Raw genomic sequence first — 16,256 nt, forward strand, 5'->3', positions numbered from 1 at the left:
TGCTCAAAACCTTTTCTGTATATGTAGATTGGTGGAGGAAAATTCCTGATGACAAGTGCTCGACTTGTATACCAAGACAATATTTTGTCTTCCCAAGATCTTTCATTTCAAACTCTGTCTTTAGATATATGACAGCTTCATCAACCTCTGTAGCTGTTCCTACAAGGTTTAAATCATCCACATATACAGCAATAATCACAAAACCAAATTGTGATTTTTTGATAAAAACACATGGACAAATTTGATTACTAATATACCCATTCTTTTGTAAATAACGACTAAGTCTGTTATACCACATACGACCAGATTGTTTCAATCCATACAATGATCGTTGAAGTTTAATGGAGTATATATGACGAGGTTTCTTGAACTCATCCATTTTTAATCCTTCTGGGATTTTCATAAAAATATCACTATCAAGTGATCCATATAGGTATGCAGTAACAACGTCCATAAGACGTGTTTCTAATTTTTCTTTAGATGCCATACCTAATATAAAACGAAAAGTAATTCCATCCATTACTGGCGAGTATGTCTCATGATAATCAATGCCAGGCCTTTGAGAAAACCCTTGTGCTACAAGTCGGGCTTTATATCTCACAATTTCATTCTTTTCATTTCTTTTTCTTATGAATACCCATTTATTCCCAACAGGGTTCACACCGATTGGTGTTTGGACAACAGGTCCAAATACTTCTCTTTTGCGCAATAAATTTAATTCTGTTTGAATTGCGTCTTTCCATTTTAGCCAGTCTTTTCTTTGACGGCATTCATCCACACTTTGTGGTTCAGGATCAGAATTTATGTCGACATCCAATGCCGCTGAATACACAAATACATCATCGATTATGGCTTTACTTCGATCCCATAATTTCATATCATGCACATAATTTATTGAAATTTCATGATTGTTTAATCCCGAATCTTCAGGGACGGGAATCTCTTCAGGAGATAATACCACTTCGGGGGTATTTGCTTCTTCTGGAGTATGTGCCACTTCAGGGGCAATTTTCTTTGTCTTTCTTTTTCTTGGTGCAACATCTTTCGCACCGACCGGTCTACCACGCTTCAGGCGTGGCTTTGAATCTGTAACCAATTCATTTGTACTTGATTTTTGAATTGGTATATCTACTCTATCTGGAGTATTTACTGCAGGTATATGAGATTTAATTATATTTCTAGAATCGTTAAATGCGTCAGGCATTTGGTTTGCGATATTTTGCATATGTATGATTCTTTTAACTTCAAGTTCGCATTTACCGGTACGTGGATCTAGAAAATGTAACCCCGATGCATTCCATGTTATGTCAGGATTAACCTTATTCACATGTTTATCTCCCCCTAAGGGAGGAAACAAAGATTCGTCAAAATGACAATCTGCGTATCGTGCAGTAAATAAGTCTCCAGTTAGTGGTTCAAGATATCTAATTATAGATGTTGAATCAAAACCAACATAGATACCTATTCTTCTTTGAGCTCCCATCTTCGATCTCTGTGGTGGAGCAATCGGTACATATACAGCACTTCCGAAGATTTTGAAATGAGAAATATTAGGGATTTGACCAAGTACCATCTGTAGTGGAGAATGTTGATTATAGGCAGTTGGTCTAATCCTTATAAGATTAGCAGCATGAAGTATTGCATGACCCCAAATAGATGTAGGTAATTTGGCTTTCAATAACAACGGTCTTGCAATAAGTTGAAGTCTTTTGATAAAGGACTCGGCTAACCCATTTTGTGTATGTACATGAGGAACTGGGTACTCAACTGAAATTCCTACAGACATGCAATAGTCAACAAAGGTTGCAGATGTGAACTCACCGGCATTATCTAAACGAATTGACTTAATACAATGGTCTGGGAATTGAGCTCGCAACTTGATTATCTGGGCAAGTAATTTTGCAAAAGCATCATTACGAGTTGAGAGAAGACAAACATGAGACCATCTAGTTGAGGCATCTATTAGTACCATGAAGTACCTAAATGGACCAGATGATGGGTGGATCGGTCCACATATGTCGCCCTGTATCCTTTCTAGAAAACTTGGACTTTCAAGCTTAACTTTAGTAGGAGATGGCCGAGTAATCAATTTTCCTAAAGAACATGCCGAACATGGAAGGTCATTTTTAGAAAGAACTTTAAGATCTCTAAGAGGATGTCCGGTAGAATTCTCTATAATACGACGCATCATAGAGACTCCAGGATGACCTAATCTTTCATGCCAAAGGGTAAATGATTTTGGATCTATGAGTTTGGAAGCAATGACATTGTGTGACTCAATGGTTCTGATTTTCATCATATATAATCCTGAGGAAAGTGACGAAAACTTTTCTAAGATTTTCTTGTTGCTAGAATTAGCAGAAGTAATAAGGAGATATTCTTTACCAGCCTCAGAAGTGGTTTCGATGTGAAAATTGTTAAATCTGATATCCTTAAAACTAAGAAGATTTCTAGTGGACTTACTAGAAAATAATGCATTTGGAATATGTATGTGTGTACCATTAGGTAAGACGAAACTAGCTTTTCCAAAACCTTCGATTATATTAGATACGCCAGAAATCGTTCCAACTTGAGCTTCAGTTTTGGTTATATGGGTAAAGTATTTTTTATTTTGTAGAATCGTATGAGTTGTACCACAATCAGCAATGCATATATCTTCAGAATCCATTCTGTATATAATTAAGAAACATGATTTATTTGATAAGAACATAACACATTACATAGATAAAATAAAGCACACAGTACGCACTAGTAACTATAGTAATTCGGACCATTAATGCTCATTCCTCCGGTTACTAATAATTTTATGAAAACTAATCCTCAGCCTCCCACATGGGAGTTTCGTTAGTCTCATTAGGACCATTAACGCTTATTCCCCCGGTTGATATTATAAGAGAATCATCTAAGTTGTTGGCGAAATTGGTTTCCACCATTTTCCCTTTTGATCTTTTAGATGACTGATATAAATCAACAAGATGTTGTGGGATATAACAATTACGTGACCAATGCCCTTCCATTCCACACTTGTGACATAAATTGTTAGTTTTCCCTCCTTGTGGTGCCTTTCTTTTGCTCTGTGTTTCAGGTTGCCACTTCTGGTGACCAAAGCTATAATAAGGACGAAAATGCCCACGACCACGGCCTCGTCCACGGTAGCGACCATGGCCTCGTCCACCTCTATGCCCTTTTCCACGTACATTCTGCTGGAATGTCGTGTTATTTACTTCTGGTAAAGGGGCAGATCCCGTTGGACGGGATTGATGATTCTTAATCACCAATTCATGATTCTGCTCGGCAACAAGGAGGGTTGAAAGGAGATCCCCAAACTTGGTAAAGTTGCGCTCCCTGTACATCTCGGCTAAGTTGATATTATTGGGATGAAAAGTGGATAATATTTTGTCGATCTTTCTTTTCTCAGTAACAATCTCACCACACATAATGAGCCTAGAACTTATTTTGAATAGTGCTGAGCTATATGCCCGAACACTCTTAAAATCTTGAACCCTTAGATTAGCCCAATCATTTTCAGCTGCAGGTAGATAAACTAGTTTCTGATGATCGAACCTATCCTTTAGATTTTCCCATAAAATAAAGGGATCCTCGACTTCTAGGTACTCAGATTTTAGATCTTCATGCATGTGGTGTCGAAGGAAAATAATAGAGGTAAAATTTTCTTCAATTGTGGATGTGTTTTCTGCCTTTATTGTGTTGCCTAATTTCTTTGAACCCAAATGCAACTTTACATCTTGTACCCACGATAGATAATTCTCCCCAGAAATGTCCAATGCAACGAACGACAAGTTTGTAAGATTTGTCATTTTAATCTGAATTTAACACCAAAATTATTAACTTAAATTTTCAATATAAATATTACATACAATCCTACTGAATCTGGTGCGTTAACAAGTAAGCAATAATAAATGTGTACATCATTATTATCATCGATATTATAAATAGATCTATATATAAAATGACAAATGGATTTTCACCCGCCATACGGACGTCTGCGTATACAGGTTATCTCCAACCAATAATATATTTAAGTGGAAAATCCTGGATAAGTTAGTTAGGCACAAAAGAATTATTATCCGATAGGCAGACAATTTATAAATCAAGGTTCCCACTATATTTCGGTATTACCCAAAATTATATGGTACCGTAAATAGGCGGTGCTCCGGCCATATGTAGTTAAAATATTAGTAGAGGGTGTAACCACGTCTACTCATATATATGTACATTTAAATAAAATTATACCTTGTCAGTTCCGGCAGGGCTTCGTGCTGATAACGTGTTGTAATATCCTAGCTATAAAAGAACAACCGGAGAGCTACTAAATTTAACAGAAGGAGGTAAGAAGCTGAGCATAGAAAGAAAGCTCGGGTGCATCTTTCTTCATTACCGAGTGTGGCTATTTATAGCCAATGTGAATTTGCAAGAAGCCAAGAACATTAAATGCATACACAAATTCTACTCCTATAAATCATAACCCTACTATTTAATTCATTGACCACATGCATGGCAATCACTATACTGTAACATACCTAATATTTTTTGGACAAATGATGGAATAGAAGTACCAATTTTGAGAAGCTTAGCCAAAAATATCAATTTCATTCACATTTGTTGTCGGTTGTCAATAATATATATTAGACGAATGGCTGTTACGTCAAAGCAAAAAATTAATTGGGGGCGTGCGAAGACACACGTCTAGAAGATGTGTATCATCGTTAAATAAGATATGTAATATCATTAACTAAGATCTGAACGTATTATTCATTTCCCTCTCTAACTCGGACATAATGCAAATACTTTCATAAAATTCAATAATTTGTTTAGCAACTAATAAAATAATAAAAAATGACTATAGCCAGCGCTAAGCAGCAATAACTATTTGAACGATTAAATCACAGTGTGTTTACAGCAGGTAGTGCAGATGCATCAACTGTTGTCATCATAGACGGCATGACTATAGATGTGGCGGCGGCGGCGTTATTCTGGACGGACTGATGATGTTTGTGTTGTTGCAATGCCGCTATCAAGTGATGGTGATGGGGATGGCGGTGGCTAGAAGCCATGCTTGAATGCTGGTGGCTTGGGGCCGAGAAACTCGTATGGTGGTTAATTAGTAATTTCATAAAAACTTGAATAGCTGGAGTTGTATAAAGCCTTAAAAGAAATGACATGTTTAGTAACTAATTTGCGTAGTAATCTAACTTTACTTAATCAGATACTACCAGAGGCCTGATCCATATTTTTAGCGTGTTCTCCGAAGCATTACTACTTTACTAGTATGCATGCTGTTGAATGATTTTCAGTAACAAAAACAGCAGGATTAAAACCCTATTAGTCCCATATTACATCTACTTTGCAAATTTTACTTGAGAACACACAAGATTTGCTAGTTGAAAAAATGTTACAGTTGTTCAACACACATTACAAAAAACAAAAGGTGGGCCTATCGCTGATCGCTGAAGGGACTGAAAACAAAACGAAAAGCAACACATTAACCAGAACAATCTTGTCATTGTAGATAGATAGCAAGGGAACTCATGAAACGCTTTTTGGTGTTTGTCAAAGATGGCCCTTGGCTTATCAAACACAGAAGCAGAGCAACATAATATCTTTCAACCAATTGAGGACCCAGAAAAGGAAGGCAACATAGTTCAATCCCTTGTGTCACCACTCCTCCACATACTATATAAACTAAGCAACCTCCATGTAGTCTCAGTCATGCTTTGATAATAATATCAAACCTGCAATCTTTAGCAACCAGAACCAATATTTGATGACAGCTCCTCAGTGCCAATGTCAGAATCTGCAACTGTCTTGACTGGTCTAGTTTCTTCACCAATGGTAGGCTTTATTTTGGGTGTGAGCCTCTTTGCCTCCTCAGTTGTGTAGATACAAATCTTCCTCACCATGTTGCAGAACTCACTGTAAGAATAAAAAAGAGCTCAGCATAAAATATGATTCCAATTTATTAATAAAAAACGCTCCTCACATGGAGGTACAACATCAACTCAGAATTTTCCTTCTACATGCAGGAGGAAAAAAAACATAATATTCTGGACATCACATTAAGGAAAAGTATCCCAATGGAAGCCCTTGATGAAATACAGTGAAACATCAGAAAATTTAACAAACATTCAAGAGGCATGATATATTGTAATTTAAGCTAGTGGAAGGACTCACTAGCATTGAATCGATTCCAAATGAATATAATGTAAGCTATTCGGAGATCCAGGGAACATACGAGCACCAAAAAACTAGAATACATAAAACATAAAATATATAATCCAGAATTCTGCAACACTAGACCAAAAACATCAAACTAAAACCCTAAATCTGAGTAACTAAACCAAAAACAAGAGAAACCTCGTCCTTCCTCGAATCAAAAAGCGACCACGCTTCATGTTGTGCCGTGAATATCAAACAAAAAACTGGAACCGCGTGAATCGATTAACTCAAAATCAAAGGAACTCCAGAAATATGATATAGTTAAAGATTTTACATATATTTACATGTTTTTGTGTGTGTCTGTGTTAAGGCCTCCGCTCAGTGGAAGAGAAAAGGCGTACAGACGACGCTGTCTTAGAGAGAGCCAGGGGAAATTACAACTAATCCATATAGTCACATTGAGATGAAAACAACACAAGCAACAAAGTTGGACTTTCAAGTAAATATTGCAATTGTGTTTACAAAGTATTGTATATATAATCCAGAATTCTGCAACACTAGATTTCCCCTTTAAATACATGTGCAATCCAGCAAGGTAGCAAATCTTATTTAACCTTTTTTTCTGAACGATACTATTGTATGCCATTGGGAGCACTAGACAATGATCATACACTTAAAAAGTAAGCTTACAGTATGTATAGTTGCATAATAGCGTTTCAAATTATAACCTGACTGCTAGCAGGAATATGAATACTCCAATTTTAACTGAGGAATATAATGGGCAGGTTGAAACGGTATAGACATATAAAGACTAAAAAAAATAGGTTTTCTAGACTTAACTGCCAAGGGTCATCTCCCACCATCATAATATCATCCTCGTCATCAGTGTAAACAACCTGCCACTTCTTCTCGGATCCACAGAGTTCTCCCTCAATGTCAAACATATCTTCCAGTTTTCTGAGAAGATCCTCATATTTATTAAACAGCGCTAAATCTACTGCCCTTCCAACAGCTATTCCTTGCATGTGAACCTGATAACAAGTAAATTCATATATGTTATAAATTTTAATATATAATAGCTACAAATTTGTGATAATACATCTATGTTAACCAAAAGAGAAAATTAAAGCTGCATTCACCAAAACATTTTATTTCTAGATATTTCTTAAAACTGCGGAAGTAAACTTGGACAATAATATATACTGGCACTCTAGTTGATTCCCAATAACAATATTAAGAAACCAAATCAATATTACCTTAGTGCAACTGCGTATTTGCCTGCTGTGCAACTCAAGTTGCGGTTGGAGGCACGACTTTTCTGGCTTAAAACTTACTGAGGGAAGATCAGATTGATTGGCATTAAATGGTTCTGAGTGCTGGTCAGAATCCACATGCAATGTAAGTGACAGGTCATCTACTACAGTACTAGACACAACCATTGGTGTCTCTTCTATACTGGAGTGATCAACTAACTCGATTCCAAATAACCTGTAGCCATTTCCCGGTCTCTTTTCAACAATACCCTTGCTTACAACAGGGGAAATAGACTCTGTGGCACCTTCAGACCAAAACAAAGACTTGGAAGTTGGCAGATGGAATGAATCATTATCACAGTGGCTGACAGAGCTAGAATTAGTACCCGAAGAGAATTTGGGTGATGAAAAGAGATCTTGGCCACGTAATGGATCACAATATCCAAAGGTGGAGGGACGATCAACAGGGGCCTTCCACAATCCTGTGTGCACAAAGTCGCATGAAGATACAAATAAAACATAATCTGTAAACTGTAAGCCACAGGGTACGTACCAAGCGTAGGGGTATCTGTTGTTTGAGTAGGTAATACTCGAGCCCGCTTATTTCTTTGTGGAGGTTGAGAGTTCAAAGGGGTAGCTGCCACGAGCGGCTCTAATTCCCATGGTGAAACTGTATCTGGTCGGAGAACTGATGAAGGCTCATCCCATTGAACCTGACATCAAAAGAATTTGCACATATTATCATTCTAACAACTGAAAATGTAGAAAGATGAAAAATAATCAAATACAGCAGGTTAACAGTGACATAGAGAGCACATGTTTGTTTGATATTGACAAATCTTTTAAGTGCCTCCAAGTGAGTTTAATTAGGAGTCATCTTTTACTTATTTACATATGAAACCCGATCATCCTAATCTCATCAGAAAGCTCTTGTTTGTTGCAAAGATCGGAACAATCACAATTCTTATTTCCTAGACCTGGACTACATGAATTCTTAGAAGTTAGGCCTTACGTCCAGGGAAATATAATTTATAAGCAACCAACACAAATATCTAAGCTTGGTCTGGATAGTTATTAAGTTCGTAGTATGAGACAATCAGTAAAAGAAAACCAGGCTTACACGAGGAATATTGAGATTTCTTGCTTCAACTCTCTTTTAACATTTGTAATACAGGGATAAAAACAAGTTCAAGCCCAAATACAGGGACGTGGTTCAATTATAATATCAAACAAAATGCAAGTAAAAGATTTTCCGTTCAACAGTAGAGCTCTGGTCAAAATATTTCACCTTTAGTGATCTCCATTCAGAATCAAGCCATCTCGATGTCGCACTATCCCCAACACCAACTATTGTTCCACTAAACCTGTATGATCAGATTAAATTGACATTTTCACTTTCACCGTGTTTGTAGAGAAAAATATTAACAGGCCAACAGCTCAATTACCTTCTCTCAGGAGATTCCTCGCCCTCAAATCTCATTTTAAACCTCATTCCAACAGAGAGTTTCTGGCTTTGAGCTTCAAGGTATTTGTTAAGACTTACAATGAACTCAGACCGGCTTGTTCTAGACAAAGAAAAAGGGGGGGATCTTAGTAAAAAGCACATTCAGCAAGCCCGAGAAACATCAGATCAATATTCTAAAGCTGCAGAAATATACATAACAAGCTTCATGTTATGAGTTCATTTACAATCGCCTCCCAGATTCTTTGAATGTAAATGGGGGAAAACAATTTGAACATCATGCTCAAAATCTGTCTTATTGGAATATTTAACAATGATGATGAAGATGAATATTCTACAGAAAGATTCAGAGATCTAGATGCAAAAAATTCCTTCTCTCCAACCATGTCAAAGTCAAACTTTACAAATAGAAATGCCAGCAAAGATCTAAAAATATTTCCAGACGGGTATTAAAAAAAATAAACCAACAAGCCCAAATCAAACTATAACTCTAAAGGTATCAACCAAGGAAAATTTGGCGTTTTGGATTGTTTTAGATGATGGATCAAACAAAGCATCAAGATAACAGCATAGGATAAAGATATTTTATTAGTTGTCCATAATATATAGCACTGTAGAAAAACCTTGGCTTGTAATAAACTGAGAAGTGGGTTCCAGTTGCAATTGCATGAGATGCAGTAGCAAGAACACCAAGATGCATGCTGTGACTAGATATGACAGAAGATGGCATATTATTAAGTTGTCTCATCAGCCTCCTCACTCCAACACGTAGCTCCCCATTTTCTCCCCTGGAAGAGTACAACAATGTTTGTTAGAGGATTAACACCATATTAACAAAACATATCTAACAAGTTTAACAGAACTTGCCTCAAGAAGATAAAAGCATCACCAGCAACCAACTTTTTGGCACTGACAAAGACACTCCACCCAGTGGTTAGCAAGTGGCGTCGTGGCTGCCCTGTTTTGATGTTTTATACACATTAAAGTAATACAAGGGGTAATTGTTTTAAAAATCGCCAGTCATTTCAATTACTTGTCGTCTGTCAATTATTTTAAACTTGTAAAGTACCAATTAATTTTATGACATGCCATTAGTATGAAACAGGGGATTGTAAAAAAAACACATGGACAGATAGACTTGTAAACTTGTGAAGTGCCAATTACTTATATGTCATGCCATTAATATGAAACAAGGGATTGTAAAAAGAACACATGGAGAGATGGACTCCGCTGCTCACTGTACATGAAGCTCAATTTCAAGTAATAAATTTAGTACCCTGTAGCTCAAATTAATCCTAACCTCGAAATATGTGACGAAAATGCCACTCATTGCCATGAAGATCAGTAGCAACCAATTCTTGCCAGGGTGGTTGTTGGGACATGTCCTGCAGCAAATTTTAATATTATAGTCCGTTAAAAGCCATTAAGAACAAAGAATCAATATTGCTTTCTAGTGAAATTTTATAATCATAAAGTTTAAGCAACAGAATTTCTAGCTCACCAGTGGGGGCAAACAATCATCAGCATGCCTCCGGAGAACAGAGAAACCGCCATGGGTACTTGTGTCAGAAGCAGTAAGAGTTTTGCAAAATGAATGGACAGTATACTCTGGAGGTTCTGGTAGTGGAGGATCTGGACTTTTGACCTCATTCTGCTGATCAAGTGGAAATAAAACAGCAAGAAGTGTCACAAGAAAAAGTTAAACAAGCAGCAAGATTTAGAAATAAGTTAAGTTAGCAATATATGGACTCCCAATCTACTATATTGTGCAGGGTCGAAAACTCACATCTTGTTCAGGTAGCAGAGTAATTTGTGCATAAACTTCATCTGTTTCTGGTTCAGCCTACAATAAAAATTAAGACTACTAATTATAGTACTTAAAAAAAGGGACAAGGATTGCTGAGTTTAGGTGAATAAGTGAAGTAGTAGAAACTTCTTAATGCAAGAGCTACAAAGAGAAACTTACTCGAAGTTGAACATTCATCACTTTGCAGAGTATCTTGGCCGGTAGATTAAACGAAGGAAGCTGCTGGTCAGAACCCTGATGAGTTGATGCCTCAAGCTGTAAAAACAACACTCAGTATAAAAAGAATAAAAAAAACTTGTTTCAACAGTAGAAACTCGAAGAGAATTTGCAATTGACGGAAATGTTAAACAAAAGTTTTCCCCTCGCATCTTGGTTACTTTTACTTTTTCGTTCTTTCGTAGCGTCCAAGATTTCAAATTGATACATGTCCGAGTTCCTGAATTCTAGAATGGATACATAAGGGTCAAATTAATGTTTTTGTTAAAAACATAAATTTTACAGCTTCTGCATTGCACTGGAGGCTCAAGGAACGGATAAAAGTATGAAACCCACATTCCCAGAAATCCAAATAATATTTCTGTAAACTGAACAAAAAATAAAAATAACAAAGGCAACTAGAAAACATTCTTAAGACCCTCCATCAGCTCCGTAGTTTTTTTTTTAACTTAAATAATGACTTTAATACCACTAAAATATTAAAACAACGATATACCAGATGCTCCCTTACTTTTGCCATACTTTAATGGCATCCGCTACTTTAAACAAGAACAGGGCTTTTACTAGAGGTCTAGAGCTCAATATCTAATTACGGTAAGGGAAAAAACAAACAAAATTTATACCAGAACAGAGATAGAGGATAACAGAGAAAAGAATTGAACCTGTTCCATATGACCTTGTGGGAAGTAGTAAACTCGTTCTCCTTCCTGGGGAACTGTGACAAGGGGTCCAGCACAGGCATGCCAAAGCTCCTTGAACAGAGCATTACTAGCCTCCCCTGTGTTAAAATCATTATTTAGTAAAAGAGCTCTCTGGTACTAAAGGAAGTTAAGGTATAATACTTTATCCTATCTACCAAAGGGGAGGGGGAACATAGGTAGAATTTTCAATAAGCAAAACCATAGGGAGATTCGAGAACTTACTAATATCAGATAACTTAAGCCGTCACTTATAAATAGATCCTAGTTAGTATTTATAAAAGAGCTTGCACATATAGAGCTACTGTACCAATAGGTAAAACTAATTTTGACAAACATGAATGAGCCACAATGCTAGAAAGCTACGAACTATATCTATCCTAATAGGGATACTAATATAAACTGAGGACCACCATCTACATAAAACTAATGGAGCACAAAAAAGTACAAAAGATTAGCAAATATCAATTAAATCGATATACACTAAACAAATGACTACTTAATTAGTAAACAACCAAGGTAAACCAAATCATATCTAAATCACAAGCGGAAGTCTTTGTCCTTTCGTGAAATGAAATTAGCGGCATTGAAATTATGTTCATCGTGAAGCCTGAACAAAGCAAATGAATTACAAAAGAATGTAAGGCATAAGGGAATAATGGGCACAGACCTGAACGAGCATTTTCGGATAAATGATTTGCAGCATCTTGTGCCATGGTAACACCACCCTGGAAATACCTAAGTGGCGACTTTATATGCTTTTATCAGCCTCGGAATTCTAACGTAACAAACGAAAGCTCTAATCAGTACTGTGAATAAAAGGAGAACATTAGACACCTTTGTTGTGTCCAAAGTAACGCGTACATATAACAACCCGCCGAAGTAAGAAATGGAAAATAATAAATGGATTTTTGTTCTTCTTTCTGATTCCTTATTTTTCTTAAAAAGAATCATAATACCGTGTAATTTTTTATTTTTAGATAAATTTCGTATATTTATAAAAAGGAACAAAATGAAAGTGAGGCCTATTCCCTTTTCACCGAGGAACTACAGTATATCCTGTGAATCTTCATTTCTCCAAAATTAAGTTCAGAACAAAAATCTCTACAAAGTTAAAACAATCACATGCTACACTAGCAACAGCAGCACCTATTTACCACTATCACACAACACAACTAAATTCAAATAATTACGTACATTGCTAAAACAATCACAACATGAAAAAAGTCCATACTATGCATATTTAGCAACAACAATAACAACAAATCAATAATGCTATTAAATGAGCAAAATTAACACTTGAAAATTCCAACATTTCAAAAATTTAACATCAGATTCACCTAAAAAATAAACAATAACATGGAAAAAACTAACAATACGCATATTTAGCAACAAGAAAAAGTCAAGAATCAAGAATGCCATTAATTGAGCAAAATTAAACACTCAAAAAAAAACAAAACATTTTGAAAATTTAACATCAGATTTACTTGATATATAAAGAGAGCAAACTACAACATCTATTATATACTACACAATTAAACAAATTAATGATCTACAAAATTTCATCTATATGCCTATACAAAACATAAAAATTGAGTAAAAATATATAGACACAATAACAGAAGCAGAAATTCAAAGGGGTTACCTAAAATCAAACAAGAATCAAAACCCAGAATCTAAAATCAATCAAAATCAAGAAAGTTAACTTTTTTAGGTAGAATTCTATAAAGAGAGAGTTAAATGTGAAAGCAAGAAAAGGGGTTTGTGAGTAATAATTAGGGTTTCAGAGAGAGAGAGAGATTATAGTCTTTGCCTGGTTGAAGCCGACATGACCCCTGCAACTTTTACATTTTTTTACAGTACAAGTTTCTCTCTCTATATGTATATGTGTATGTATTGTGTGTAGTACTACTGTATTATAGCTGTAGTGCAGTGCAAGAAGATAAACTTGTAAGGCCTCGTTTGTTTACCCTACATTGTACACTTCAATTATTTGTTTGTTTATATTCATCTTTTAGTTTTTAATGAAAATTGTCTCTAATTTTAATCTCACTTTAAAAACTAGTTGTAAACTTGTACTCATCTAGGTAGTTTTTGTTTTGTTTGTAATTATTTACATGATTTTAAAAAATAAAATAATTATTGGTTAGTGAGACCGTTTGAAATTTATGTCGAGATTTAATATTGATGGTCAAATTTAAAATTTTCTTATTAGACACAGTTATACGACAAGATAGAATACACTATAACAAATATTCAAAAGAAATCACTGCTCTTGAGTCTTAACAGTAAAAGCGAGTCTTTTTTATTTTGAATTTTTTAATTTTCCACGAAGGATTCAAACCTACAAGTAATCAGTTTAAAATCGAATCTATTAATCGATAAATTATATACGTAAAAACCTGATATAGTAACAATAAACAACATTCAATTGTTCTGGTCTATATACAATTTAATAATTTAGTTTAGTTTTAATCGAACTAAAATTATTAAAATGTATCAAAACTAGCACTGAAATGATCTCTTGATTATTTTCAATTTAATTTATAAAAACATAATAATCATTTTTTAGAAAGGAAAAAAGTTTTTACAAAAACACATAATATTAATGAAAAAAGGAAAAAAGAAGCTTTATAAAGGAAGAAGAAGAGGCAGGCAGCCAAACACGGCCTTCAGAAGAGTAAAGAGGGGAAGGGGGGATGTAGACACAAAATATATACAGCGATGAAAAGAGTGCCCCTGATATGGGTACAAGTTCCCCATACCATGTTCACGCGCGTAAAATCAGAAACAACATTTAACTTTAAATAATACTTTGTTTATCTTAATTATTTTTTAATCCACTAATTTAATATTCCTAATTACTTTTGATCTAATTTAATATTCCTAATTACTTTTGATTGTAGTGATGAGTGTGGATAATTCCTAGAACTGCTTTGCGTCAGTCATTAATTTGTCCTCTTGTTGTTGTGAAATTACTTTTTTATCCTTTATATTTTAAAATTGTCTCTTGGGAGCCGGTAAAGACCCATGGTGTGGCATCAGCATTTTTGGAGTTTATTTTAATTTTTTTTTACTATTTTGGTTTGAATGAGATTGTGGTTTTTTTGACTCATTCACCATAATATTTGCCGCTTGGAATTACTTGTTGTAATTTAAAATTAGTATATTTCACAATTAAAGACATGTTTATGTAACTAAAAAATTTGTTTATCATCCTTTTCTTAAATTTTATAAAAATTTTAAAAATAAAATTTTAACTATACTGTCAAAATAATTAATTATTTGTAAAAAAATTAGGTGTCATAAATCTTAAAGAGGTCAAAATATTTTAAATTGTTTTTATTCAATTTCTAAAAGATTAAATATCTTATAGAATGACATAAAATTCACTATTTTAGTTTATTTAACAAAATTTCTCACTCTTAAAATAATGAGCAGATATATGTTTTTTTTATTTCGGTATTTCAAATGTAACATTTTCTTATTATTTATAAAAAAAACTAAATTTTTTAGCCTAAAAAGTATTTAGAAGTATTTAGAGACACCAATAATACAATGAGCCCGACTAGCACCGAAAGCATAATCAACTAACAGCATGCACCCATTAGAACATGTTACATGGCATTTGAGCATCTTTAAAGCTAAAATTTGGAGAGGTTTAAATGAAAACAAACCCAAACAAAATTTCTTCAAAAATTTAAGTCATCCTCTTCATATTTAAGAAGTTCTCCCTACTTAATTTTTTTATTAACATAAATTACTTACTTTCAACTATGTACCAGTTTCATATTTCTTGCTTACAATATTATAAATATATTTAGCAATAAATTTTAACTTAAGAAGATTTTGTTAAAGATGATAGGTAAATTTTGTATATTAAATCATTACGAGGCAATTCATTATATGTTAGATATTGAGTACAACACAAGGGGTGAATGTTAGGGCTGAGCATAAAAACCGAAGTGAAACCGAAACCGAATCGAAACCGGTTAAAACCGACTAAAATCAAACCGATTAAAACCGAACCGAATTAAAACCGAGAAACCGAAAAACTGAACCGTTACTAATAGTCCGGTTCCGGTTTTAGAGTTAAACCGAACCGAAAAAACTGAAACTGAACTGATTATTTAATATATTTAAAATAAAAATACATATATTAGAATATATATATATAAATATATTATCATAAAAATATAATAAATAATTTAAGAATTCAAACTTCGGGCCAGCATTTTAATTATTTGGGTCTGCACAAATTCCAAGTGCCCTAACAAATACAAATACAATGGATTAGACTGCACAATATCACCCTAACAGAGATTTAAAGACAATGAGAAGTACCAGTGTAGTTCAAATTTTAATTTCTAGCAATTCATGGTTTATTAGGATATATAATCTTACCATAGATTAAAAGAAAATGAGGCCTAGCTTTTAACTGTTGGTATTTTAACTTGATAGATTCTATCTCTCATCTGAATACTGAATACTTGGCATGATCATGATCTGGTACATCACATAGCCATAACCTTCTGTAATTATTTCAGTAAAGAACCTTATAGTTGAAATGTTATAACTACTCTTCTGTGATGTGGTTGGTTTCTTAAATTAAGCAAATTCCTTAATTCAAGTTATAATAATTT

General features: G+C 34.4%; 2 protein-coding genes across 8 annotated transcripts; both read right to left on the reverse strand.

Moving 5' to 3' along the window:
- Nucleotides 1-2,813: 2,813 nt before the first annotated feature.
- LOC141666083 (uncharacterized) lies at nucleotides 2,814-5,075 on the reverse strand. Its single transcript, XM_074472068.1, has 3 exons — nucleotides 4,920-5,075; nucleotides 4,255-4,305; nucleotides 2,814-3,824 (listed from the first exon to the last, which is right to left on the reverse strand). The coding sequence occupies exons 1-3, from the start codon at nucleotides 5,073-5,075 to the stop codon at nucleotides 2,814-2,816; spliced, it is 1,218 nt and encodes a 405-aa protein (XP_074328169.1).
- A 279-nt stretch (nucleotides 5,076-5,354) lies between these two features.
- On the reverse strand, nucleotides 5,355-13,574 carry LOC141667696 (auxin response factor 1-like). 7 transcript variants are annotated; one of them, XM_074474293.1, is made up of 16 exons: nucleotides 13,259-13,563; nucleotides 12,284-12,391; nucleotides 11,578-11,693; nucleotides 10,859-10,954; nucleotides 10,679-10,735; nucleotides 10,394-10,546; nucleotides 10,193-10,277; nucleotides 9,760-9,850; nucleotides 9,516-9,680; nucleotides 8,876-8,995; nucleotides 8,719-8,794; nucleotides 7,984-8,143; nucleotides 7,817-7,912; nucleotides 7,434-7,735; nucleotides 7,018-7,208; nucleotides 5,355-5,934 (listed from the first exon to the last, which is right to left on the reverse strand). In XM_074474293.1, exons 2-16 carry the CDS (start codon nucleotides 12,327-12,329, stop codon nucleotides 5,763-5,765), a joined length of 1,926 nt encoding a protein of 641 aa, XP_074330394.1. In that variant the 5' UTR covers nucleotides 12,330-12,391; nucleotides 13,259-13,563; the 3' UTR covers nucleotides 5,355-5,762. The 7 variants fall into 7 exon arrangements, with proteins under 7 accessions (XP_074330394.1, XP_074330390.1, XP_074330391.1 ...); XM_074474289.1 differs by having other exon boundaries at nucleotides 7,434-7,912; nucleotides 13,259-13,289; nucleotides 13,427-13,557; XM_074474290.1 differs by having other exon boundaries at nucleotides 7,434-7,912; nucleotides 13,427-13,574.
- Nucleotides 13,575-16,256: the final 2,682 nt, after the last annotated feature.

This window comes from Apium graveolens, chromosome 6 (genome assembly GCF_009905375.1).
Source record: "Apium graveolens cultivar Ventura chromosome 6, ASM990537v1, whole genome shotgun sequence".
Classification (NCBI taxonomy): domain Eukaryota; kingdom Viridiplantae; phylum Streptophyta; class Magnoliopsida; order Apiales; family Apiaceae; genus Apium; species Apium graveolens.

Bases quoted from the DNA above. Each gene is read 5' to 3' on its own strand.
- LOC141667696 (XM_074474290.1), bottom strand. From the start codon at position 12,329: ATGGCACAAGATGCTGCAAATCATTTATCCGAAAATGCTCGTTCAG. The intron at 10,547-10,678 runs GTGAGTTTTCGA...CCACTTGATCAG, and splicing joins CTCTGCTACCTGAACAAGAT to CAGAATGAGGTCAAAAGTCC. The intron at 8,144-8,718 runs GTGAAATATTTT...TTTTGATGTCAG, and splicing joins CTGAATGGAGATCACTAAAG to GTTCAATGGGATGAGCCTTC.
- LOC141666083 (XM_074472068.1), bottom strand. From the start codon at position 5,075: ATGGCTTCTAGCCACCGCCATCCCCATCACCATCACTTGATAGCGGCA. The intron at 4,306-4,919 runs GTAAACACACTG...GTTCTTTTATAG, and splicing joins ATGCATCTGCACTACCTGCT to CTAGGATATTACAACACGTT. The intron at 3,825-4,254 runs GTATAATTTTAT...TGTTAAATTCAG, and splicing joins GCCCTGCCGGAACTGACAAG to ATTAAAATGACAAATCTTAC.